Source organism: Suncus etruscus, chromosome 1 (genome assembly GCF_024139225.1).
Source record: "Suncus etruscus isolate mSunEtr1 chromosome 1, mSunEtr1.pri.cur, whole genome shotgun sequence".
Lineage (NCBI taxonomy): Eukaryota > Metazoa > Chordata > Mammalia > Eulipotyphla > Soricidae > Suncus > Suncus etruscus.
Genome location: NC_064848.1, coordinates 144,594,639 through 144,621,196, shown reverse-complemented (window position 1 = coordinate 144,621,196; position 26,558 = coordinate 144,594,639). Strand labels below are relative to the sequence as shown.

Genomic DNA, 26,558 nt, shown 5'->3' with positions numbered 1-26,558 from the left:
ATCAACTGAAGAGAAACAAGAACTGGCATGTGGAGTCTTCCGGGTGTAGCCCTGCCTCTGTAGTTTGTGGATGCATAGGGAGGAATTTCTCCCTCCCTTCCCCCAGGGCCTGATTAACCAGGCGTGGCCCTGAATACCCCCCCTGGCGTGGGGGGGGATCTCAGTCCCCTGGACTAAGTGGTCAGCCCAGGGGGCCTATGGCTAGCTGTCCTGCCCAGAGCCCCCAACATACCAGTCGAAGACACCCAGAAGTCCTGGCATGTTGAGTCTTCTGAGCCCAGCCCCTGCCTCCGTAAAAATTTTTATATATAAAAATATTTTCCCCTGTGCCTTTGTCCGTCCTTCCAGAAGGCCCATCAGCCACCCATGATTCAGAAAGGTTTTTTATTTTTTTTAAACAATTACATTTCATAATAGTTTAGAATGGTGGACTCCATTCTTAATATTAAGATGATTACTGCTATTAATGAAAGTTATTTTTATTCATGTTAGATAGGTCCTGGATTTAAGAAAAAAAATCCAGTTAAAATTATATTTGCTAGAGGGCCAGAGAGATAGCATGGAGGTAAGGCGTTTGCCTTTCATGCAGAAGGTTGGTGATTCGAATACGGGCATCCCACATGGTCCCCTGAGCCTGCCAGGAACAATTTATGAGCATAGAGCCAGGAGTAACCCCTCAGCACTGCCAGGTGTGACTCCAAAACCAAAAACCAAAAAAAAAAAGTCATATTTGCTATAATTCAATCTGCCCAGGTTTGTTTGACACTAATTCTGGTTGTATCATATTATTTCATACTTGGCCATATTTTAATAGTAAAGCTATACTTTATGTTAATATATTTAAATCTTTTTCCAAAGAAGATATACACTCTAAAAGCAAGATACCTGTCTAAGTTTATATTTTTAGTAGTATATTTTACAAACATGAAAAAATTAAAGTGAATTATTGTAAATATATTTTGAGATAATTAACTTGGGAGCAACACAAGTGCATATTTGTATAGAAAAGTAACAAGACAGATTGTGGCCGGAGAGATAGCACAGTGGTAGGGTTTTTGCCTTGCATGCAGCAGACCCAGGATGGACGGTGGTTCAAATCCTGGTATTCCATATGATCCCCCAAGCCTGCCAGGAGTGATTTCTGAGTGCAGAGCTAGGAGTAACCTGGATGTAGCCCCAAAACAAAACAGAACAAAACAAACCAACAACAACAACAAAAAAGAAAAGTAACAAGAACAAGATAGAGACATTTGGATCTTCTGTTTGCTGCTTCACCACTCTAGGTGAGGCTTGCTTCCCGCTGAATCTCTGGGCCTAATTTAGAACAGGAGGCAGATCCTGTTTCTTTCAGCTATGTTTCTTCCCAGAAGCCTCCACACCCAACCACCCATAAGAGGCCCCATCACAGCTCCTGAAGCAACAGATCTACTGCTTACAGTGTTTCCTGTCATTGAGAGAGATAGGGAAGAAGAGATCAACCACCAGCCTAATTCCTCACATTTTTCAGGAGGTATAACTGTAGATACTGGACCCCTACCCACCCACCGCAACAAGAGCACTAGAAAACCAAGGGAGGAGAACAAAACATAAAAACCCACCAAGTGTAATCAGCAAAAATAGTGTTGCCAGATCCCTAAATAACACCAGCCAACTCAGTAAATCCTCCAGCATTGACTTTAGTGACACAATGATGAGGATGTTTAATGAACTCAAAAGAAACAATGGCATAGTCAACAAAGCATAAGTTTGAGTGGAAGTGAAAATACTACAGTCAGAAATGAAGAGTTTAGTAGGTTATACAAAAATCTCAATAGAAGTTGTAAGTAGGGTGTGGAGAGGTGGCACAAGTGGTAGGGCATTTACCTTGCAGGTGCTAGCCTAGGATAGATTTCAGTTTAATTCCCTGCCGTCCCATATGGTTCCCAAGCCAGGAGCTATTTCTGAGTTCATAGCCAGGAGTAACCCTTGAGTGTCACTGCGTGTGGCCCAAAAAGCAAAAAAAAAAAAAAAAAAAAGTTGTAAGTAGCAGAATAATAGCACCTGGGCAAAAGATCAAGAAAAGAAGAAGACATGGGGCCAGAGAGGTGTCTGCCTTGCCCGAGCTGACCGCAGTTAGATCCCCCGGTGTCCCATATGGTCCCCAAGCCAGGGGCGATTTTTGAGCGTATAGCCAGGAGTAAGCCCTAAGCATCACCGGGTGTGTCCCAAAAACAAAACCAAACAAACAAAAAAAAAGATGATGACTTTTCCTCTAGGAAACAGGAGATGGTGGAAAACGGGAAAGGGAGGAGGAGAGAAAGAGTGAGTGAGGGAAGGAAGGGAGGGAGGGCGGGAGGAAAGGAAGTAAGGAGAGAAGGAAAGAGTGAAGGAGAGAAACATTCATGTCCCAAGGTTCTATGAAAAAAAGCGGGAGCTTCTATCTAGAAGATATAAACAAAATAAAATTTTAAAAAAGGAGGTGGTTGTGGCAGGTTTTTTAATAGGTGCAGTAAAGATTGGAAAAGTCAAAAAGGAAATACCCCCTTGGCCTTAAAAATAGGGTGTCTCTACTCATGAAGCATATTGTCATAAGACCGACTACAGGCTCCAGCCATACTGATTGTCCAACCCCAACTTCTTTCTTCATGGACCCAGGAAAAGTTCTATCCAGTTGCAGTTGTAATAGTCAGGATTCTATAACTAGAGATATTGCTTTACCTCACATTTCTACATCTTTCTACAAATTAAGAAAAAAGAATAAGTGTATGGGGCCAAGGGCCAAGTGGTCTTAGGTGCATTGGGTGGGGAATAAAATGGCCAGGCTAAATACCCAAGCCAAAGTCAGCGACAGTGGAATCAAGAGACCCAAACTAGAAGCTAAATACAAAATGGACCTGTTACACTGGTAGACCCAATGCTAAGGGTGGAGGTATGGGATGCATGCTGGGAATTCTGGTGGAGGGAGGTCAACACTGTTGCTGGAAATGGTCCTAATGTCACTATATACCTGAAATACAACTATGAAGGACTTGTTATTCACAATGTTCTCAATAAAATTTTTAAAAAAGAGGGAGGGAGGAAGGAGCTAAAGCTACATTCCAAATAAATGCAACTAAAATTGGGGTAGGCTGGGGACAAGGGACACCCCTCTTCCACCCAGTTGCCATTCAAGGAAAAGAGCTCCAAGCCAGAGAGATAGCATGGAGGTGTGGGGTGTTTGCCTTGCATGCAGAAGGATAGTGGTTTGAATCCTGGCATCCCATATGGTTCCCTGAGCCTGTCAAGAGCGATTTCTGAGCATAGAGCAGGGGTGTCAAACTCGCCGGCCATTTGCGGCCCTCCGTACAACATTTTGTGGCCCGCGGCCAGCCTTCAAATATCACAGTATTCGCGATTATTTGTTTACCGAATAATCGCAATAAAAATAGCAATTGTAAGAAAAAAAATTGCATTAAACATTTGCATACCCCGAGCAGTTTCGATCGGGGTATGCAAATGTTTAATGCGATTTTTTTATTGTAAATATTCAGTAAGCGAAATCCCGTATGCGGCCCTGCTTCACCCCGACTTTGCCTCCTGCGGCCCCCAGGTAAATTGAGTTTGAGACCCCTGGCATAGAGCCAGGAGTAATCCCTGAGCACTGCTGGGTGTGACCCAAAAACAAACAAACAAACAAACAAACAAACAAAAAGCCCCAGCATTGTTGCTGCAAATTATAAACTGAAACGTAGATGGTCCCAGCCTCAAGTCTTGTCTTTTCTAGTTTGGCAATTCTTCCTTACAAGACCTGAAGCTGGGGCCAGAGTTTTGATCTTTTTTTTACAGCAATACCTAGGAAAAGTCTGTTGAAACTTTGAGATCTTTCCATAGGGCCCAACCCAATTGAGAGGATCTTTAGATCTGGTTTGGGTCCAAAGGACTCAGACCCCTTATAGCACCTGTATGGAGGGCTAGCAGCCCGAGATAGAATTCTGAATCTTAGGGTGGATTTATGATGAAAAAATGGTGAAATAATCAGCCACCTGAAGGGCCTGCAAGATGTCTTCTGCTTTTTACATGAGATCTCAGGATATATACCAGCTTGGAATCTTCTAAGCCCAGATAGGAGCAGAAAACTGTCAGTAAACTGGATTAAAGAGAAAGAATGTCATGAATACCTTGCAATCAATGCAGACCAGTGACCCCAATCTGTTGACTGCTACCCAAAATGAATGGGAAGTCTAATAGTAAAATGCCTATAGTGGAGCTTTCTTGAAACATGGATTGAACAGCTGGTGAAATGGGTCACAGCTAGGATAAAATTGCAATTGTGTCATTATTAATGCAATTGAATAGTCTGAGTCAGTTAGCTATCAGGACAACCCTGTGAACAAAGGAATTCAGAAGTACAGAAGGCCTAGAAGATAGAGCTGATGTATTCCACAAAGCCTTTGTTGTAGCAATTCTACCCTGTATATCCCATACTCTTCTCTGAATTCCACGTCCTCAAGAATACAGTCAAATTCCCTGGACAAGATTGCAAATAAGACTCTAGGAAGACAGTGAATCATAGACCACAGCATCATGGTCATTCCATTTTATTGACAGGAATCCTCCCCAGAAGGTTTTAGATGTTCAGCATTGTACATTCAAATTGGAAAATTTTGACCCCCAAAAGGGGGCAAAGTCAGGGCTTTATTTTGTTTTGAAATTTTTTATATGTTTTTTTCTAAAAGTTATTTTGGATTTTGGGGCCACACCCAGAGGTGCATAGATGCCAGGAATTTAACCTGGGTAGGCTACATGCAAGGCAAACACCCTCCCTGTTGTGCTATCACTCTGGCCCAAGTCTTTTTTTTTTTTTTTTTTTTTTTTTTAAATTTTAGCTATACTTGACTCTTTGAAGAGAAGTATTTCACTCAGTTGTGGAAAGGAGAACAATAAGGAACTGCTAGGTATGGCAGTAACTGCATAGTAACAGACTGTGATTAGAAAGATGCACCTGCCAGGGTCACCTCAGTGGAAGCCAAAAACTGAGAGCCATCATGTAGAGATTATTTCTAACATGATCCTTCAGTTCTCAAAGTCAGCAGCTCCCAAAGTTAGCAGTTCTTGTCCAGCCCCTATTTTAGCACCTTTGGAGCTTGTTAGACACTGCTTTCAGTTGGTATCTCCCCAGTCTGTTGTCTAATACCTCAAACTAAAGGATGGAAGAGTGCTGGGAGTGCTAGAAGACAGCTGTTAAGATTTAGGTGAATCACTAGGATTTAGTGAATGACTTCACTGAGTGAGTGAGCCCTTTCCCAACCCCCTTTCTGAAGTAGTCTTCAGATATGACTACACAAAAATTTTAACCCTGATATATGACTACCTGGAGGATCTCCAGTTATGGATGTAACATGGACTCTGAACTGGAGCCAGGAGTGTTAGTTGTTGAAGACCATCTTTGGTTGCCTTCTTATAGTCTTAAGGCTAGCATTAGAAAGGAGCATTACCAGTTTGGGCAAAAAGCAGGATGATGGTAAACTACACCAAGGAGGGATTACAGGTGTTTACATTACCCAAAGTAACCATCAACATCTGCTCACTTAAAAAAACACCTGGAAGACCTTGGAAGCCACTTTCCTTTGCATCTCTGATATAAAATACTGGGACACCACTACAGGAAATTAAGCTTCTGAAGCAGAGAAGATACCTGAAATAGATTCATTGTGGTCTCTAGCAACTGATCTCTAACAGTTTCTAACTGTTGAAGCTTAAACTAGAGCTAGAACTGGAAATAAAACCAAGTTGGGGCTGAAGTTAGAACCACTAAAGACTTAGTGAGGCAGGTATGGAACTGGGGCCACATTGATACTATCCACTGGTCTAGGTGTAATATCACAGACAGTATCAAAACCAAATCTAGACCAGAACTGTAGCTGGAGTCTTCCATTTGCAAGGAACCCCAGAAGACAGCTGTTTTAAGATATATTTCTTGTGTAACATGAGGTACAAATGAAAGGAATCCCTTTTTGGGAGCACAGTATTGTTCATGAAGAAGCCTTCCCAAGAAGTGACTTATAAACTTTGTATTGACCAAGGGATGAAGTGTGTGCAGGGGAAAGCCTGTAAATGTTTTGTTTTGTTTTGTTTTTTAATTATTTTTTTTATCTAGTTTAGCATACCCAACTGTCTTGTATTTATTTTCATTAGGACTTAATAGTTCTTAATTATTTTTTTTTAACAAGGCTATTCCTGGCCTTGTGTTCAGGATTGACTGTTGGCCATCTGCATTGCTGAGGCTCCTATGGATTGGTCACATGTAAGGCAAGTGCCTTACCCTCTGTACTATCTCTCTGGCCTCTGTACTCTCTCTGACCAAAAATATTATATATTTCATAAAGTAAGTTTCTTTAGTAAATGTGGTATTATTCAATGTTTGTTTTTCTCTTTTTTGTTTTTTGGGCCACACCTGGCGGTGCTCAGGGGTTACTCCTTGTTTTTCTTTTTTAACTTTGGTGTGATGATGGATGTTTGAGTAGAAATGAAAATAAAAACAAATTTGCTTAAGCAAAGAACTTTATGAGGAAGGAAACTTTAGTACCTAATGACAGAAGGGTTGTAAGAATTCTTGCTTATTTGTGTACTATTGTTTGGAGACCCAATAGGATCACATTTATCAAAATTAAATTTATAGGAACCGTTTTCTTTCTATTGGAGTTGCACTAGGTATTAGTTCATTTTTGTCATCGCTTCTTGGCCTTTTGGCTAAGATCAAGTGTAGTATTCCATATTTCCCCAACCATCTTTTCTGGGGTATTTGTATTTGTTCAATTCTGGCATTTTTGTAGCCTACATAGGAAATAAAACGATTTTAGTTATATTTTTATTCTTAAATCTTTTATTTATTACTCATTGAGTATTCTCGGATAATTGAAAAATCAAAATCGGGGAGAAAATTAAAAAGTAGCAAGAGAAGCTGATAATCACAGATGAGTGACCCCCAAAATAAAAATTCTTATTAGATACATTGTCCCTTTTTGTTCTTCCACACCCTCATTTTTATAACACCATGATTTGATTTATAAGTTTTCATAATATGATCTTTTTTTTTTTTTTTTTTTTTTTTTTTGGTTTTTGGTTTTTGGGCCACACCCTGTGACGCTCAGGGGTTACTCCTGGCTATGCGCTCAGAAGTTGCTCCTGGCTTCTTGGGGGACCATATGGGACGCCGGGGGATCGAACCGCGGTCCGTCCTAGGCTAGCGCAGGTAAGGCAGGCACCTTACCTCCAGCGCCACCGCCCGGCCCAATATGATCATTTTTAGCATTAAATGTTCAAACACCAATCCCACCACCACTGTGACCTTTCCTTCACCAGTGTCTCTAATCTTTCACCCACCACCATAGCCTCCCTCCTTGCAGACACAAGCACAAGACAATTTACTTCATTACTTACAATACAAAGGCAAATGAAAATTTCAAAACTTAGATCAATATAGGTCAATTTGAAATGATAATTATATCTCTCTGGTGTTAGTGACTAAGGGTTCAGTAGGCTGTGGTTAGTGCTTATTGAGCCCTCTGAGTTGCTGTTTATTCTCACTGAGGTTGGTAGATTACTGTGTGACTCTCTTATCTGATTTCCTGTGATACTTCTGGACTGCCACTGCTATAAGATATTGAGGTGACCGCACAGTCCGGGAGTTATAGATATAAAACAAATTTGGTGGCTTGGATGTTTGATGAGTTGGGTTGCAGAGCTGAGTCATTCTGCCAGATGGTATAGGAGGGTAGTGTTGAACTTTTGTAATTCATGCAGAAAGGTGAATTTGTGCCCCCCACCCTTTTCTGAGAATGCCACAGAGATATCACCTGGAATTGGGTTACCTGGGAGTATCAGTGGCTATTAACTTTCTTTTGGAACTATTCACCCCCCTCCTCTTTTTTTTTTTTTTTTTTAAACCAGGACGATGGTAGTGGTAGATAAGGTTTCCTTGTTTCTTCTTTTCTTTTTTTGGGAGGTGGGTTGGGGTACATGAACTGGCCCCCTGTTTAAAAAGTTTGAGGACCCCTGCTAGAGGACTTTCTCTTTTCATTTCTCTTCTCTTTCTTCCACTTTAATCTTTTTCTGTGTGGGGGGGGCACACCCAGCCGTGTTCTCAGGGGTTACTCCTGGCTCTGAACTCAGAAATCACTCCTGCCAGGCTCAAGGGACCCTATGGGATGCCAGGAATCAAACCCAGGTCTGTCCCGGGTCAGCAGCATGCAAGGCAAATGCCCTACTGCTGTGCCATCATTCCAGCCTTGGACTTTAATCTTAAAGTTATTTGTATTACCCATTCTACTAACACTATATTTTAATTGCTATTTATATTGAATTCTGACCATTGTCAAATTTTTTAGAGGAAGTAAATATATGAGTTAAGTCAACTGCTTGTAAGGTACTTTGAATATAGATTTGAGAAGTTTGGAATCTTGAAATTGCTTTTTTTGCTATAATACAAATAATTAATACCTGGGTATTCTTTGGTTCATATGCTGTATTAAAGTTATGTAAGTTCTTTGCTAGGTTAGTGTTGTTAATGTTTGTAAATCAGATTTTGCTTTTAAGTCTGATGAATTGGACTTGAAGTTATAATTCTGTTATTCTACTGAACTATATTTTCTTTATATGGAAGTTTGATGGTTCTTTAAGCATCAATAATTCACATAAAGCTTGTTTATTTTCATCTTATATGTGTATATATACACATATGCATGTCTTCTCTGGGGTTATAAAAAGAAATTCAATAACTCTGTGCCAAACTGAAACCTAGAAAAACAGGGGTAGGTATTATTTCAGGAATTTTAATGGGACTGTTTTCACCTATAGGAAACTATATATGAATTAAAATTTTGTTCTATTAATTAGAGTAATACCACTTTAAATAGTACCTTTTCTTCATAGGACATTATTTCACCCTCTCCTCTTTTTTTTTTTTTTTCCCTTATTTTGTTTCTTTTGGTGCTGCTGAACACCAAATCTCAGATCTCATACAAGGAAGGCACACACACTATTACTGAGCTGTAGCCTTAACCCTTCTAGAGAAGTTAATGTGAATGAAACTGTCTCAAAGATAGGAACCTCATATTTCTTTGTGTACTCAGCATCTAACCTAATGTTATCATAATGCTTCAAGAAATTTAAGATGATAAATATTTTTCTGACTTCTGGGGAATTTGTTTTTATTGTGGGAGGGAATGGCTTTACTCTGATTTTATTCGATTTTTGTTTTGTTTTGTTTTGTTTGTTTTTTTACAGCCCCATTGATAAACCTTCAGATTCTCTCAGTATAGGGAATGGTGATAATTCCCAGCAGGTAAGATTTTGATACCTTATCACTTTATCTGCCATCTACCCCCCTACTCCCAAGGTAATTTATGCTAGTGAATTTTATAGATAGTAAAAGATATTTTAAATACTAAAACAATTAAAAAACATTTTTAGGGCTGGGGAGATAGTTCAAGTAATAGAATGCATACCTAGTATGTGTAAGGCCTTGAGTTTGATCCCCTGCATCAGATGCATATTCCATCCCCCAGCATTGTCGGGTATGGCCCAGGTGCTCCCTGACCACCACTGGACAATGAAACACTGGTGTGGCCCCTGTTTTTATAAAGTTCAAATTTAAAAAATGGATAGACTGAAAAAGTAAATGGTCTAGTGAACATCTTTTTAAAATATTTTATAAATAACTTTCCTTTTCTCTAACAATTACAGAGCATAAATGTAACCCTTTCTTGATAAATACCATTATGACCACATGTTATTGCACTAAGTGGCAATACATCACTGTCCTTAGAATGTGTTGATACCGATCTTTTTGATCCTAAACAAAATGTTCAGACAAGCGTGCTTTCTCTGTTCTTAATTTTAAGTTACTTTTCTGCTTGTCCCTTGCTATCTAATGTTCTATTTCTGTCAATATAATTCCACCACCACCATCTTTTTTCCCCCTGACCCCCAGTGACTATGGACTTTAAAATAAAAGTTAATTTGAACATCGCAAGCATAATGATATACAGTAAGCTTCTGGTCTTTAGTGCCTACTTTATATCATCTTGCTTACTGCTTGTTTTTTACTGCTTAAACTTCTGTACCTCTTTTACATTATTCTTTTTTTTTTTTCGGGGGGAGGGGATCACACCTGGTGTCGCTCAGGGTTTACTCCTGGCTATGCGCTCAGAAATCGCTCCTGGCTTGGGGGACTATACAAGATACCAGAAGATCGAACCACGGTTCGTCCTAGGCTAGCAGCGGCAAGGCAGATGCCTTACCACTTGTGCCACTACTCTGGTTCCTCTTTTAAATTATTTTTTTAAAATACAGTTCTGTAGTCTTCTCATAAAATATCCAGTTCCCCACAGTGCTTGTGAGAATTTTTTTGTTTTTTTTTTTGGCCACACCCATTGACTCTCAGGGGTTACTCCTGACTATGCGCTCAGAAATTGCTCCTGACTTGGGGACCATATGGGATGCTGGGGGATCGAACCGCAGAACATCCTAGGTTAGTGTGTGCAAGGCAAATGTTCTACCTCTGTGCTATCGCTCCGGCCCCTGTTTGTGAGACTCTTAAGAGATCAGTTATGCAATGCTTTTTCTTAACTCTTCTCACAAATTACATTAAAAAATATAAAGAATCTTAATAACATGGCCTTTGTGCAAGGTTGATACACAAATTCATATAGCATTCCATATTTTTTAAGAAGTATGAAATATTTATCTTCTTGCATATTATATTAACAGTGAAGATTTTTAGTAAGTTATAAAATAGTTATCAATTAAAATTATCTACTAAAGATACAATTTCCAGCATAGAGTAAATAACTGCTTTTAAAATTAAATGCACAGTACTTTTAATTAATAAAAATTTAAATATAAGAATGTTTTTTACTCTCATTTTAAAAATATTTCTTCTTTAACAGTCAGAAATTTTACATTATTTTTTTACTTTTAAGTTTATTTTTCTATTTTCACCATCATTGCAGAATTTTTTTTAATGCAATATATTTTATGCTTGACAGCATGAACTTCTCAAATGAAAAGGCATAAATTTTGAATCAAAACCAGATATTTATGCTGATACTGAGCTTTAAAGTTTTTTCTGAAATTTTATTTGTAGTATTGATTTTATCAGAATAACTTTAAATATAACATTTTATTTAAAGTATAGGTTTTCATAAATCATTAATAAATACTAAAAGTGCATTGGAAATTTATCTCCAGTGAACTTATCAAGCCATATAAAAATAAGTTTTCATATATCCTTGATGACTATTTTATTTAGGAGATAATCTTCCTTGTGATTTTAGCATCAATCCTATTCATACTTTGATTTTTTAAAAATGTATATTCAAGGATCTTGTACATATAAATAATTTATGGAGGAAGGAATGATCTTAGTATTATTTATACTTGTGAACTTCCTCTGATTCTAAATGCCTAGGAGTCATAGAAAAGTTTATCATTACAATTATTTATTTGAACTCCAGAGATTTGTTCAGAGGACTTAGAGGCCACTCCCCTAATAACTCAACCCTGCTGTGCTAGGCTAATGGTTCAGTCTTGGACCAATAGTTATGGGACCACTAGGACTATACTCGGCAGTGTTTGGGGGACCATGCTGTGCCGGGGATCGAACTTGGGCTATTTTGATTGAATTGACCCTACATTTATCTTTAATAAAATGTTTGGAAGTAATTTGATAAGATTTTCTTTCCATTTTGCTCAAAATTGAAGCTTTGGGCAATGCCTAGTTTGTAAAAGAATCTAGGCCTTCGAGTCAATCTTTTACCACCTACCTATCTGAGTGTTTCCAGTAAATTCTTATTTGGCTCCGAGAAAGGCTTCACTCTTGAGCAAAGCATTATAGTTATATCTTAGAGTGTGTGAAATACTCTTTGAAAATGAGAGAAATTAGATTATAAAAGAAGCTCTTTTACTGTTTAGTAAAAGAGCACATGAATTTTTCATAAATTCATGCTTATAAAATATATCACATTCTACATTTAGTTGCAAGCTCTGTAATTGTGACATATTAAAAATGCGTAAACTTATTACTTTTCTTCTTATTTCATTTAGATACCTAATAGTGATACGCCTTCACCACCACCTGGTTTATCAAAATCCAATCCAGTCATCCCCATCAGTTCATCCAATCACAGTGCACGGTCTCCTTTTGAAGGAGCAGTGACTGAGTCACAGTCGTTATTTTCGGACAACTTTCGCCATCCCAACCCCATCCCAAGTGGGCTTCCTCCTTTCCCCAGCTCCCCACAGACATCCAGTGACTGGCCTACAGCACCAGAGCCACAGAGCCTCTTCACATCAGGTACAAACAGCACAACCTCATGTCAGTCGTCACCCTTGAGCTAACAGAAGATCCTTTGGGGATATGTTTTTTACAAAACGCCCCCATTCTTTTTTTTTAAAGTGAAAATTTAAACATTTAAATTGCACAGAACTGAATGCTGAGATAAATTACTGTTCGACTTGAATGTAACAGTATTTAAAGATTTTTTTTCTGGGGCCGGAGAGATGGCATGGAGGTAAGGTGTTTGCCTTTCATGCAAAAGGTCATCAGTTCGAATCCCGGCGTCCCATATGGTCCCCCGTGCTTGCCAGGAGCAATTTCTGAGCATGGAGCCAGGAGTAACCCCTGAGCACTGCCAGGTGAGACCCAAAAACCAAAAAAAAAAAAAAAAAAAGATTTTTTTTTTTCTGAAATCAAAGATTAGATCATTTTCCTGATAATGAAAGACCTCCTTTAGAAAGTATTAAAGACTTACATTTTTTTTTTACATTATTTGTGTTGGTACATTTAAAGTTGGGATTTCTCCCTCTTTCCCCACAAATTATCAAAGGTATGTATGTATTTTGGCATTTTTGAGCTATTCTGTTTTTATGCATTTTCTTAGTTTTCTTATTAACATAAGGGCAGCATAAAACTAATAGTACAACCTATGGAGGAAGAAGTTTTACAAATCTATAGAGATTAAATGGATTATTTTTTCATAAAGCATATTTTTAAAATTATATTTTGTCTTTAATAACTACCCTTTTTTGGGGGGGAGGGGTCACACCTGGCAGCACTTAGGGGTTACTCCTGGCTCTATGCTCAGAAATCACTCCTGGCAGACTCGGGGGGCCATATGGGTGCTGGGATTCGAGCCGATGACCTTCAGCATGAAAGGAAAATGCCTTACCTCCATGCTATCTCTTCAGCCACTAATAACTACCTTTTAAGAATAAACTTTATGGAATTTTAGATAGGCTTATTTAGGGGGTTTTTGGTTTTCATTTTTTTTGTTTTGTTTTGTTTTGTTTTGTTTTGTTTTGTTTTGTTTTGTTTGAGTCACACCGGCATTGCTCTGGGGTTACTCCTGACTCTGTGCTTAGAAATCGCTCCTTTGGGCCTGAGAGATAGCATGGACTTAGGGTGTTTGCCTTGCATGCAGATAGGAGCGATTTCTGAGCATAGAGCCAGCAGTAACCCCTGAGTGCTGCCGGGTGTGATCCAAAAACCATTTAAAAAAAAGAAAGGAAGGAAGGAAGGAGGGAGGGAGGGAAGGAGGGAGGGAGGGAGGAAAGGAGGGGAGAGAGGGGGGGAAGAAGGAGGGAGGGAAGAAGGAAGGAAGGAAAGAAGGAAGGAAGGAAGGAAATAAAGAAATAAATCAGTCCTGGCAGGCTCAGGAGACCATATGGGATGCCGGGATTCGAACTACCATCTATCCTGGATCAGCTGCATGCAAGACAAATGCCCTACCACTATGCTATCTCTGACCCTGTTGAGGGTTTTTTTTGTAATAAATCAGAGTATAATTTGAATATCAAGCACTTTTTTGATTCACAGAAATAAGTTTTTATCATTTAGTTGAAGTTAACAATACGAATTAAATCTTTTTTTTTTTTTTTTTTTTGGTTTTTGGGCCACACCCGGTAACGCTCAGGGGTTACTCCTGGCTATGCGCTCAGAAGTTGCTCCTGGCTTGGGGGACCATATGGGACACCGGGGGATCGAACCGCGGTCCGTCCAAGGCTACCGCAGGCAAGGCAGGCGCACCTTACCTTTAGCGCCACCGCCCGGCCCCACGAATTAAATCTTAAGCTGAGAAAGCTTCTAATTTTTTTTTGACATATTTGACACTGTTTTAATATGACACTAATTTCCTTATTGTTTTTGTTTTTTGGGCCACACCTGGTAACGCTCAGGGGTTACTCCTGGCTATGCACTCAGAAATCACTCCTGGTTTGGGGGACCATATGGGACACCAGGGATTGAAACCAGGGTCAGCCGTGTGCAAGGCAAACGCCCTACCGATGTGCTATCCAGCCCCAATTAACTTCTATTTAAGTGTGAGAGTAAGCTCTGTACTTGAAGCTTACCACTGATTTTCTCTCCAACAGAAACAATTCCAGTATCATCCTCCACAGACTGGCAAGCAGCTTTTGGCTTTGGTTCTTCAAAACAACCAGAGGATGACTTGGGTTTTGATCCCTTTGATGTCACTCGAAAAGCCTTAGCAGACCTGATTGAAAAAGAACTGTCAGTCCAAGACCAGCCTTCCCTTTCACCCACATCTCTTCAGAACTCCACCACTTCACACACTACAACGGCCAAAGGTCCAGGCTCTGGATTCCTGCATCCTGCTGCACCTACAAATGCCAATTCTCTCAATAGTACCTTTTCAGTCTTGCCACAGAGGTTCCCTCAATTTCAACAGCACCGGGCGGTTTATAACTCATTCAGTTTTCCAGGCCAGGCAACTCGCTATCCTTGGATGGCCTTTCCACGCAATAGCATCATGCACTTGAACCACACAGCAAACCCCACCTCAAATAGTAATTTCTTGGACTTGAATCTCCCGCCACAGCACAACACAGGTCTGGGAGGGATTCCTATAGCAGGTAGGTTCATTTATAGCCTTTGAGAACTTGTGAATATGCCTTCAGGTTGGTGGGTGGTTGGGGAGGCAGCTTTCGAACAACTTAAAGAACTTATTATTAGTCTCTGAAATTTTTATGGAAAAAAAATCAAAGTCCCTATCATAATTAATTTTTAACTGGATGGATGCCTTGTAATATTGAGCTTTATAAGGATGGTGGAGTATTATACCTAGCTATGGCTTGGAAGCATTTTACTTAATAGTACAGTCACCAAACTTTAATGTGACATAGAAATGCAAAAAGACAAAAAAAAAAAAAAAAAAAAAAAGGTGGTGGGAGCAGAGGGAGGCTTTGAAATTACAGTTCTGAAGTCCAACACCATGGTGAAATTTCTGATTTTACATTCTAGAAGTAAACTGGTTAAAAAAATTTTGAAAGATGGTTATTAGTGAGAGCACGAGGGATAAAGCCACTGCATAACTATTTTTGGAAATTTTGGCTAAGGCACTCATGTACACACACATGTCGGAATTGTGCTACATATTAATAATTTAGTGCTATGGTTATTAATGTTACACAGACGAATATGCGCACAAATTATCTGTGAAGAAAGATTGTTCAAGGATAGATATTTAGCCCCTTTTAGTCTGTCACTTCTTATTTTGGGGGAGATGTTAGGATTCTAAAGTGTTGCCAGAATACTTCTGGCAACTTCTGTTACCCCTTGAAGTTTTCAGAACTTTGGGGACATAAGGTCCATTATTTTTTAGATCAAGTTATTTTCCTATCTAAAGTAATAACTTTTATTAATAAATTTTTATTTAATTTGGCTTTAAGATGACTGATAAATGGTTTTGATTTTTTCTGAGTTTTTTCAAATAGCATGGAATGTTCCTATGTCATTACATAATAGGCAGAAATTAATTTTTACCCTTTGTCATGACCTTTAAGATATGGCATGGCACATCATTATTGTAATGATATATTACAGTTTCTTTTTCTTTTTTTTTAAGTTTGATCATTTTTTTATTAAATATATTTTTTTATTTAAGTAACATGATCATATTTGGGTTACAGTCATAACCAGAAGATATATTACAGTTTCTTAGCAAGGTGTTTGTACTCTTGTATTGAGCAAAACTGGTAGATGAATTTACAAAGATCCATCAAAAATTTTTCCCGGGGCCGGTGAGGTGGCGCTAGAGGTAAGGTGTCTGCCTTGCAAGCGCTAGCCAAGGAAGGACCATGGTTTGATCCCCCGGTGTCCCATACGGCCCCACCAAGCCATGGGCAATTTCTGAGCGCTTAGCCAGGAGTAACCCCTGAGCATCAAACGGGTGTGGCCTGAAAAATAAAAAAAAAAAATTTTTTTTTCCCCTCCATTCCTTTGTGACCAACACTATTTCATTTTCAAGACAACTAGGTGGGTGAAGAAAGCACGGTTTGTGGTTATTGACAGAGTGAAAGTTCATGGTTAATACAGTGAAGTTAGCTTTCGTAAGCTTGACACATATAATGTAGTGGTTTACACATTGATGGGTGCATGCTTATTTGGTCATTTAGAGGTAAGCAGAGTGACATATATGCAGTCCTCTCCTATATAATACATATTTGGAAACATTGAATGTTCAGTTCTTTCTTTCTTCCATCTATGTCAGCATAGTTGAGTGTCTTTTTGTCCTGTTTGGATTTGTTTGATTAAACAAACCAGAAATGTTAGCAGCATATGTCATACTGGATATAATATTAAAATTTAATGTTTCCCTAGATATTCTAAACTTTTAAAAATAAAATATTAGAACAATTATAGGGGCCGGCGAGGTGGCGCTAGAGGTAAGGTGTTGCCTTGCAAGCGCTAGCCAAGGAAGGACCGCGGTTCGATCCCCCAGTGTCCCATATGGTCCCCTCACACCAGGGGCAATTTCTGAGTGCCTAGCCAGGAGTAACCCCTGAGCATCAAATGGATGTGGCCCGGAAAAAAAAAAAACACAAACAATTATAATAAATATCTGGGTCCTATCCCAACATTGAACTAGGCCACGTGGGTAATACAAAAGAAGTGTAAAATGTGGATATTGGTTTCAGATCTTTTATAGTGAGATTAAAGAAAATTCAGATTATATCTGAGAGTAATAACTGGAATACTGGAATCTAAGAGATACCAGTGGAGCCTGTAATTTTTGGGAGGCTTCAAAGGTGAAGTAGAAATTGATTTATACTACGGTGTCTTGAATTTGTCTAGCAGGCAGGACAGAGAAAGGCATTTCATGTTGATGAAGACCTAGTGAAAGGTGCAGAAACAAAAATAAGTATGTGATTCATTGCATTCAGCAGCAGAACTGCCTTTTATAACAGGAGGTCCTTTTTCTATATTGTTGAGATAGGATGGATGAGAAGATGGGCTGCTCCAAGTGTGAGGCAGTAGAGCCTGCTGGCCTTAATAGAAAGGAGTATGTCTAGTGGAAGTTAATAGCTGACTTCCTACCTAGTTTTTGTGTGTGTTTTTGTTTTTTTTTTTAACTTGTGTTTGACTTATTACATGATGATCTCCCATGAATTTCCTATTCTTTCAAATTTATAGTTGTATTCTCATTAGCACAAAAGAAGCAGCCAATATGTAGATAATCTGGAAATGCCACAATGCTAATGAATAGCAGCGGATTTGTGAGTGTAGGTGTCCTCCCATTAGTCATTTGACATCTTCCTCTAAATTAAGAGGAAAAAAAGAAGTGGCATTAAGTTTTATATGATACTCAGTTTGTGGTTTTCTTTGGTTGATTTGTTTGTTTTTCTCTCTGTACATTTACTTAACCATAGAATGTTACTTTCTCAGATATCCTAAGAATGAAGTCACCATCTATAGGTTTTAAATTCTATTTTGTGGAGATAGGGGGAATTTGTTTTTTCAAATTTCATTTTCTTCTAACACAGGTATTTAAATGGTGACTGGTATTAAATTTATAGATTATTTTTAAGGTTAGGACAACTAAAGAAATTTTAATTTAAATGTACCAAAATAATTAAAATTGTTATCAGGGGTCACACAGAATGATCTAATTAGGCTAGTACTTGGGGAAGCTGAAAGTACTAGGCTTCAAAATAGAATAGTTGTATTAGCTTACCCCCATGATTTATGATTTTCAGAAACAATTAAAAATGGCAAAATAAAATTCTGGAAAACTTAAGTATTTCTAAACTATGCTTAATTTAATGCCTAGCCAGTATCTGCCTCTCTCCCCTAGAAATAACTCTTTTACTTGAGGTTGAACTATTGACTTAGGTTCAACTTTGTATTATCCACTGATTATTAAGATTTCTTAGAAAGGACAGATGTTACATGCTTCGTAGTGAAAAGCATATAGTGTTTCAGGGAAATCTGACACTTTAAGATAGTGATTATTTAATATTTCACCCTAGAAAAGACACATCTGTTTATTTTTCAAATGTTCTCAGCGAGTAGGGTCCCCGACTTTCAGGAGCAAATAATGAAAGATGTCTGTTGCATATATAACTCACTGATATTATTTCTATATTTGTATTTTAAAATTTTTAGCTGTAGTTTGTTTCAATAAATTATTAAAGATTGATACAGGTGAAACTTGTCATGGAAAAGACAGTTGCCAGAGGTTTGACAGCAGTGTGGCTTCCATTTTCTTTGCATAGTTTAAAATATTTTTGTATGTATAATTAGTTATTTACTTAATTAGTGAAATCTTTTTAGCAGCATTTTCTTGGCTACACATCTAGATTGCTAAATTGAGGAGTTTTAAAATTAAGCATTCTTAGGGAAAATTGGATTAATGGGCAGTTATAGTTAAGTCCATTTAGATATTCTTTTCTTGTTTAATTACTGGACTCTGCTTTGTTTTGAAAACGTGACTTACTTGTTCAATTCATTTTGGGAATGGCAAGGGTGAGAGGTTAAAATTCACACATTTAATTAAAAGTGTAGCTAAGAACCCAGATCACACATTGTATAACTGAGAGGTTTTAGATACAACACTGATGCTGTTTCTCATATAGGAAGATCGCAGGATTGTTCTTTAACTTGGCTTTCTTCCCCATGTAATTGATTTTTGCTCTCACACATTTGTAGATCCTTTTATTTCAATAGTATCTTTTCAGTAGACATTTGGGCCTGGTCAGGTATATAGCCATCTATTTTTTATAGTAGTTTATTGACTCTGAAAATGAATCTCTTGTATAGTCCTAAGTATGTTCTCACCAACAACTCTAGTCTAAAATATTCTTTATGTAGCCTCCTTTCTATATTCTTGGGGTTTAAGAGAATCTTTGCCAATTTTCTGAAAAAAAAAAAAAAAAAAAATCTGTCTAAGAACTGAATGTCTTTTTCTTCATGGTGTCAGTTAAACACTCTTTCCAAATGTAATATTGCAAATTTGTTTTTTCAAAGAACTCTGCCATGGTGTTTTTTATTCCATAATGCTAAAAATTAATTATCTGGAGAACAAAAATAGTAAGTCAAAGTCTGTAAGCCTTGTTTTAAAATACACTTAGACAAATATTTGAAACTGTTTAGGCTTGGGTATTTTTCATGGTTTTGTTAATTCAAATTTTACATACAACAGGACTTTTTCTTAAAATTCTCTTTGTTTCTGAATTAGCTATTTTAACAGTGACTTGATTGAATTTTGTGTCATGTGAAATAAGTCACTTGTAATAAAGTAATTATCAGTTATAATTAGGAGAACTGAACTAATTTCATGTGTTGTTCTCTGACCTAAAAGTAGTCATCTCACTTTCAGTCAATTGGATCATTGTACTCTTAGCATTTTACTATTTTCCAGTCACTTCAAAAGCATATACTTAATTTTCCGATACTGTTAGTTTTCTAAGTGAATACTTATGTAATTTTTATTTTTACTAAGCACAGTTTCAGCATTTATAAGCTTGTCATTTTTCTCTTAAAATTTACATGTTCACTTTGTATGAATTGTTTTTAGTTTTACTTAAAAATGTAAAACAAAATACTGCTTGCCATAAAGAGTATCTAAATTAATAAGGGGTCCAATTGACTTGGAGAAGAATGGCTTTCCTGGTCTTTTTTTTTCTTTTGTTTACTTATAATCTTAAATCTATTATATTTGTTCTTGTCTCTGATAATTAAATTGAAGGGTGTGTATCCAGTAGAACTACTTTCTAATTATTTGATACTTTTATATTTTTAAGATTCATGGCATTTCACACCCAGATTCCAACCATTAAGCATGTATTTTGTATATGTATCAATATTCCAAATATTGAAATCATTTTAAAGGGACTGTTAACAAATCTAGTCACCCATAACTAGACCATGACTGACTTTTCCACAGGGGAAGAAGAGGTGAAGGTTTCGACTATGCCACTGTCAGCCTCTTCCCATTCATTACAACAAGGACAGCAGCCTACAAGTCTCCACACTACTGTGGCCTGACAACAGAACTGAGAGGAGAGGATTAGACTCTGGGGTGCTTGCATGGGCAACCGGATTTTTGCATGATTCCTTTCTGATTTTGCATTTAATGTATACACCCAAAAGAGCCAATATAAACGTTCCTCATGCCTACAACTAGTGTGTTACCTCATAGTTGCTAAAATATTTCTTCATTAGGCCTTTAACACCATTTATTAGCATAATTTTGGCATTGTTTCTCATGAGTGATAACTTCTTAACTCATACAAATAAACTTGTAGTTCTAATTAAGATCCCAGATGAGATTAGCTAGAATTGTTCTTATTTTGGCTCTATTATTGAAAATATACAAAGGTAATGGTAGTTCTGTTTTTTGATTTGTGCAAAAGGTAATATCCTAATATACTCATGAAAAATGAAAATTAAGAAGATAATGTCTATTGCATTCTTTGAATACCTGAGAAGAATACATATAAAACAAAATTGGTGGTGTCATTTAATGCTCAGAGGATGTTGTCAACTATTGTTTTTAGTTGTATGGATTTATATCCTATATTATGCATTACATGTTTAGAAACTGTTTTGTTCTCTTATTTGCACATTTGCACTTTCTTTTTGAATGGTTGTTAATTATACATAGACAGTTAACAGATAATTATTATAGACTACATGCAATATACTATCTTTTCTAATGCACTGCCTAGTATACCAGGAAATGCCTCAGAAACAGAATTTTAACTTAGTCGATTTATTAGAAACTTGAATATGGGGTACATATTGTGTGTGAGAAACAGCTATAGTAGTATGATATTTTTATTGAACAAACCATAGTTCTGTGGGGTATGTTTGGAAATTTCACTGTTTAATACTTTAAAATGTGATAATAAAACTGTATCACAAGTACTTGACCAGAATGAGGCTTGAGATGAAAGAGAAGTTGGGATCCTTGTGATGTTGTTATAGATCATTTTAGTTCATCTTAGAGAACAGTGGACTACTTTATTGGGATGCAATGTGAAGCAATGTTTTTGGATAATACTAAATATTTTTAAATGATTTAAAAAGTGATAATGAAAGAAAATAAAACTACTCAAATCTGAGTAGTGAATAAAAGATGATCTGAAGGCATGCTATAGTCTTCCTAAATTCAGCTCTGGGAAGCAAAAGGAAAGTCAGATTTCTTACGAATTTATGGGGCGGAAAAAAGAAAAAATGTTGTGATAAAATATATGCCTAATTAAAAATAAAAGGTAACTCAAATACCAAAAAGGGGAAAGACTGGAGATTCAAAATAATAAATTTGATGAGGAGATGATACTTAAAAATCATGGTGGAATTGGAGTTCTTGATGTTATCTCTCTAGAAAATAGTTACTCTAGGTACTAGAGAAACTAGATAGAATGCAGCAGATGAAATGTCTTTTTCCAAGGTAAAGCGGAACAAACTAAAATGTAAGCTCCCATCCCATTTGATTAACTGAAGTTATAGAAAGAGCTATTTGTGTGGTCATTTAAATTATTTTATAAATTTCCACATAAATGACTTAATCTATTTTTGGAAATGACTTTAGGTTAGATATGATTATAAGTTGTAGAAACTATGAGTAAAATATGGGAGGCTTATAGAAAGAAGCTTTTTATCATGGGTTATATATAATGGGTAATGATGGTTACAGTTTCTGCTCTTAAGAAGTCAAGAAGTCTTTCTGTTGTCTCCTCTGGTGCTATGGCTCCTGGACTCTGTTAACACATTTGGTTCCCTGTAATGAAGCGTCCTAGTGTGTAGCCTTCTCCAGTCTTCATTACAAGCCTCTCGTCGCCTGGATCTTCTTACAAAGTGCTCCGAGATGGTTTGCTCCTATTTACTCACTTCTTTTGGGTTTGAGATAAACCTGGGGTAGCTTGCCCTTTTACACAATTTTCCCTTCTCTGTCTGTCTATGTCTCCCACCCCTTCCTAACTCTCTCACACTCACACATTTTAATTCTTGCCAGACCCTTAAATAGTCCCAGAACTTTTTCCTTAACATGCATGCATCTTTTCCCTTCTCCCTTCCACATACCTCATACATTGCAAAAGTAATATTGACCAATTAGACTTAAGTTATATGTTTTCACAAAGAATGTTTAAAAGATATATCTCGCTTGGTAAATTGCAAATTCTTGCAAGCCTATGAATAATAAGCTTACTCCCACACTAGCTCCACAAGGTAGTTTCACCCTCCTCAAAATAAATAAAGCTTACTTATTTTAGGCTTAATATAGTTAATATAGTTTTTTTTAATGAGTTCTTTAAGTCATGGTCATAATTATAGTAAAGCACAGAAGAAATTCCACAATCAATGCAGGCAAAAAGTACTACTTCATATAGCAAGTCAATTGGTAAGATCAAATTATTGTAAAGTATGAGTAATTTTTTGAAAGCTTTAAATTGATTTTTGATTAAATCCTCTATGATCTGATACACAGGGAAGCTTTATAAGCTTTTATAACCTTAATTTTAAAAAGTGACACAAAACTTATTCTTTAAATCAGGAATTTTTAACCTGAATTTTAAAACTCTGAAAAGTAGATGCAAAGTTACATTTTGTGTGTATGTACATGTGTCCAGTTTTTCTCAGAAAAGATTCATAGTTACTAGATTTATAAAGTGTCTGCAGACTCCCCAAGAAAGAAAAAAATTAACCATTGCCATGAAACATCTTTAGTGCCACTGTGGGAAATAGAGACAGAATTGAGTGGTTCGAGTTATATGGTGAATGTGAAGTGCCTCTTTATTTTCTTGACAAATCCCATAGAAACTATTTCTGATTGGTAATACTTTCTTTTTCATTCTACTATTGCATTTTGTTTTTCCAGGTGGTGCTTTTGTATACTGTTCCCTTATTTCAACAAAGCATTTATTAAGTATTTGAGTGCCTGTTCTGTGTAGTAATCTGAGCTAGGTCTTGAGGGATACAAGGTTGAATAAAGTATAAACCCTGTAATCAAGGATAACATCTAGTGACAGTTTTATTTCTAATAAAGTGGCTTTGTCTCGTGGTATAGAGGGGGTAAGCTAATATCTATTCTTAACTATTCCATTTGGTTAGCTGAAATTTTGTGTCAGACTCATTTCTTTGAGCTTAGTTTGATATATTTGAGACACAGGTATAGCCATAGCACAGCAGGTTCAACTTCGTGATTTATCAGTCTGACAGTGGCAATAAGAGAAATTGAATGCTGAAGCCTGCAATTAAGATTTTTCTATTTAAAGGGAGTAAAAAACCTAATAGGGAGATATAAAGTGAATTTTATATATATACATATATATGTATATATATTTGAGGGCCACACCCAGTGATGCTCAGGGGTTACTCCTGGTTCTCTGCTTACTCCTGGTTCTGTGCTTAGGAACCACTCCTGGTGTTGCTGGGGGACCATATGGGATGCCTGGTATGGAACCCATGTCAGCCTCATGCAAGACAGATAGATACCTTACCTATGTTATCACATCAGCCCTGAAATTAAATATTTTCATCAAGTATTTCTCAGTCGTGTGTGTGTGTGTGTGTAAGCATTTTGCTTTACACATAACCAACCCAAGTTTGATCCCTAGTATCTCCTCTATATGTCCCCAAGCCTGCCAGCAGTAATTTTTTTTGGGGGGGAGTGGTTACACCCGTCAGCGCTCAGCACTTACTCATGGCTCTGTGCTCAGAAATTGCTCCTGTCAGGCTTGGGGGACCATATGGGATGCCAGGATTCGAACCACCGTCCTTCTGCGTTTAAGGCAAACGCCTTACCGCTGTGCTATCTTTCTGGCCCCTAGCAGTAATTTTTGAATGCAGAGCCTGGAGGAACCCCTGAAAGCTGCCAAATGTGACATCGTCTCGATACTTTGTTTAGATAGTACAAAAAATTAGAAGTGGACAAAGCTAATACTGGAAATTTGATTAGGGCAGGAGCTATAGCAGAGCAGATAGGGTGTTTGCCTTGCACACTGCCAACCAGGATTCAATCCCGGCATCTCATATGTCCCTTAGCCTGCCAGGAGGATTTCTGAGAGCAGAGCCAGGAGTAGCCCCTGAGTGCTGTAAGGAAACAAACATCACTGGGTGTGGCCCAAAAATTTAAAAAAAAGGACATTTAATTAGACAGTGGAGGAAAAGACATGAGTGTCCAAGAAAACACCATTGAAATGCCTTTTCTTGTGGCCAAAAGTCCATTGGTTTTATTGAAAGGAAAAAAAAGTGATATGTAGATTCTGATGAAGACTAAAAATCAGGAATTTATTAAGGAATATGCTTGTGGTCAGTATGATGACCACCCACCTAGTACTGAATGATGAATAAAAGCACAAAAGGGTGGTGTGGAGATACCAAGCACCATGGTTGGAGATCAAAAATGTTAGCATTTGTAACCCAGTGCTGTTTCTCAACCTCCTTTTTCTCTAGCCCTTTCTTTCTTTTTTAAATATATTTTTTATTTAAGTAACATGATCATAGTTGGGTTACAGTCATAACCAGAACACCCCCCCCTTCACCAGTGTAACATTAACCCCTCCCCCTTCTCATCCCCTGCCTGTATTCAAGACAGGCATTCTACTACAGTTATTTTTTAAGTTCAGTAAGTTGTATTTTTTTTTCCTTAAAGGATAAGAGTAAAAAAATATAGTAAAGGTTTGATAGTGGCAATTGCCGTTGTTTGCATAGGTCCAGAAAAATGAGGAAAATGGAAAAAAATCCTTGACCTGATTACAAAAAGGCCTCACCACAGAAGTTTATTGGCATAAGACCAACTCTGGGTTCCAGGCATACCAGTCCATCCAACTTGAGTCATTCTCAAGGTCCCGGTGAAACTTTTTCACACTTTAGCTATTATTGGTATCAGATTCTTATATTTAAAGACTCTGGATTCTGTGCATTTCTTTCATCGATGTCAGGCTGATGTGGAGCATCCTCTAGTTTCAGCATACCATTCAATGTGGAGCGATCTGCCCTGCATGCAGACTGTTGCTGAGTTGTCTGGGTGTTGGGAGCACTCTTTGGAGTAAGTCAATGCCAAAGCAGTGGTAGGTCTTCCCTGGTAGAGGCTTGGATCCTGGTAATGTTATAGACAGTTGTGGTTGTTTCCATAGATGGTATCCATTGTTCAGGTGTGTGTGGGCGATGCCCATTCTTCTGAGGCCTGAGCCAAATCATTATGCCAATGTTCAGGGTAAAAGGCCTAATTACATTATCAAATTTGTGTTCCCATCTCTATTAGATAAGAACTTGTTTTCATATGTATTATTTTCCCATTTTAATGTGCCTATGCAAAAGAGAAGCAATGCCACGAGATATTGTTGATGCATCTGGGGGTCGACGAATTAAGTCCAACATTCCCCGTAACTTGGTACATACATGAAATCTATACAGAGATATTCTTCTACCAGTATTGCTTATAAAACAGATCTCAAAGGGTGAAAATCAAACAATCAAATAACAAATCCAGTAGGCAAAATTGCCACTATATGAGGATATTTGAAAAGAGTTATAGATGTTATGGGAATACATCTGAGATATACAAAGGAGATACACGTGACCCTTTTATGTTTTAAAAATAGTCAAGAGGTAGGGGGGTGTTTCTGAGGAACCACTTTGGTCTGTGATTTGGACAAGCGAAGAGAGCATGGAGCCATGTCCTCCCCTTGTTGCCTGCTGAAGCTTCTGACCTCTAGCCCTTTCTTAAGAGTAGAAAGACTGAGACTGAATGAGAGAGAATTCTAAGAAGCATGGGGTTGCCTTTGTCAGATTTCCTGTAAATTGAAGATGATTCAAAAGAAAGCTTTCCACAGCATTACCTAGGAGGATATGGAAACAATGCAGGAAGGAGCTGGGAGAATCCATAGATAATATTGGGTAGGTGTTGTTAAGCCCAGATGAAAGTAAGGTATTGGTAGGCATGTTTCTTGAAAAATGAAGGATCAGGCAGAGTGTATAAGTATGGCATATAAGTGATAGTTGAGGATTTCACATCACTATGGGCTATTTCTTCGAAGTTCACATACAAACTGGAATCAGCTTTCTACCTACTTTGGGAAAGTATCTCTTCCTTAGTTGGAGTGGATCATTCTGCTTTAATTTAAGTTGAATTAAAAAGATATAGATTAGTAAAGGGTAGAAAAGCAAAATTAAGACTTTCATCATATTTCTTCATGAAACATTTGAGAATCAGGATAGTACAAAGATGTTCACATGTTTTGCATGCAGGAGACAGATACTGATCTTCAGCACCACATTGCTACCCTGTGCACCA

At 37.6% G+C, this 26,558-nt stretch overlaps 1 protein-coding gene and 1 pseudogene across 7 annotated transcripts in view; both read left to right on the top strand.

Annotated features, from left to right (window-relative positions):
- CNOT4 (CCR4-NOT transcription complex subunit 4) overlaps nt 1-26,558 on the top strand; it is a 187,204-nt gene that overhangs the window by 138,198 nt on the left and 22,448 nt on the right. For 3 of the 7 annotated variants that reach the window (XM_049774522.1, XM_049774514.1, XM_049774553.1), the window contains exons 8-10: nt 9,244-9,301; nt 12,064-12,313; nt 14,389-14,889. In XM_049774522.1, the coding sequence (XP_049630479.1) occupies nt 9,244-9,301; nt 12,064-12,313; nt 14,389-14,889 (809 nt within the window). Of the gene's footprint in view, nt 1-9,213; nt 9,302-12,063; nt 12,314-14,388; nt 14,890-20,201; nt 21,185-26,558 lie in introns of those variants that run through there. The other 4 variants (XM_049774546.1, XM_049774538.1, XM_049774530.1 and 1 more) reach the window with 3 other exon arrangements.
- Nucleotides 6,689-6,842, top strand: LOC125994939 (uncharacterized; annotated as a pseudogene).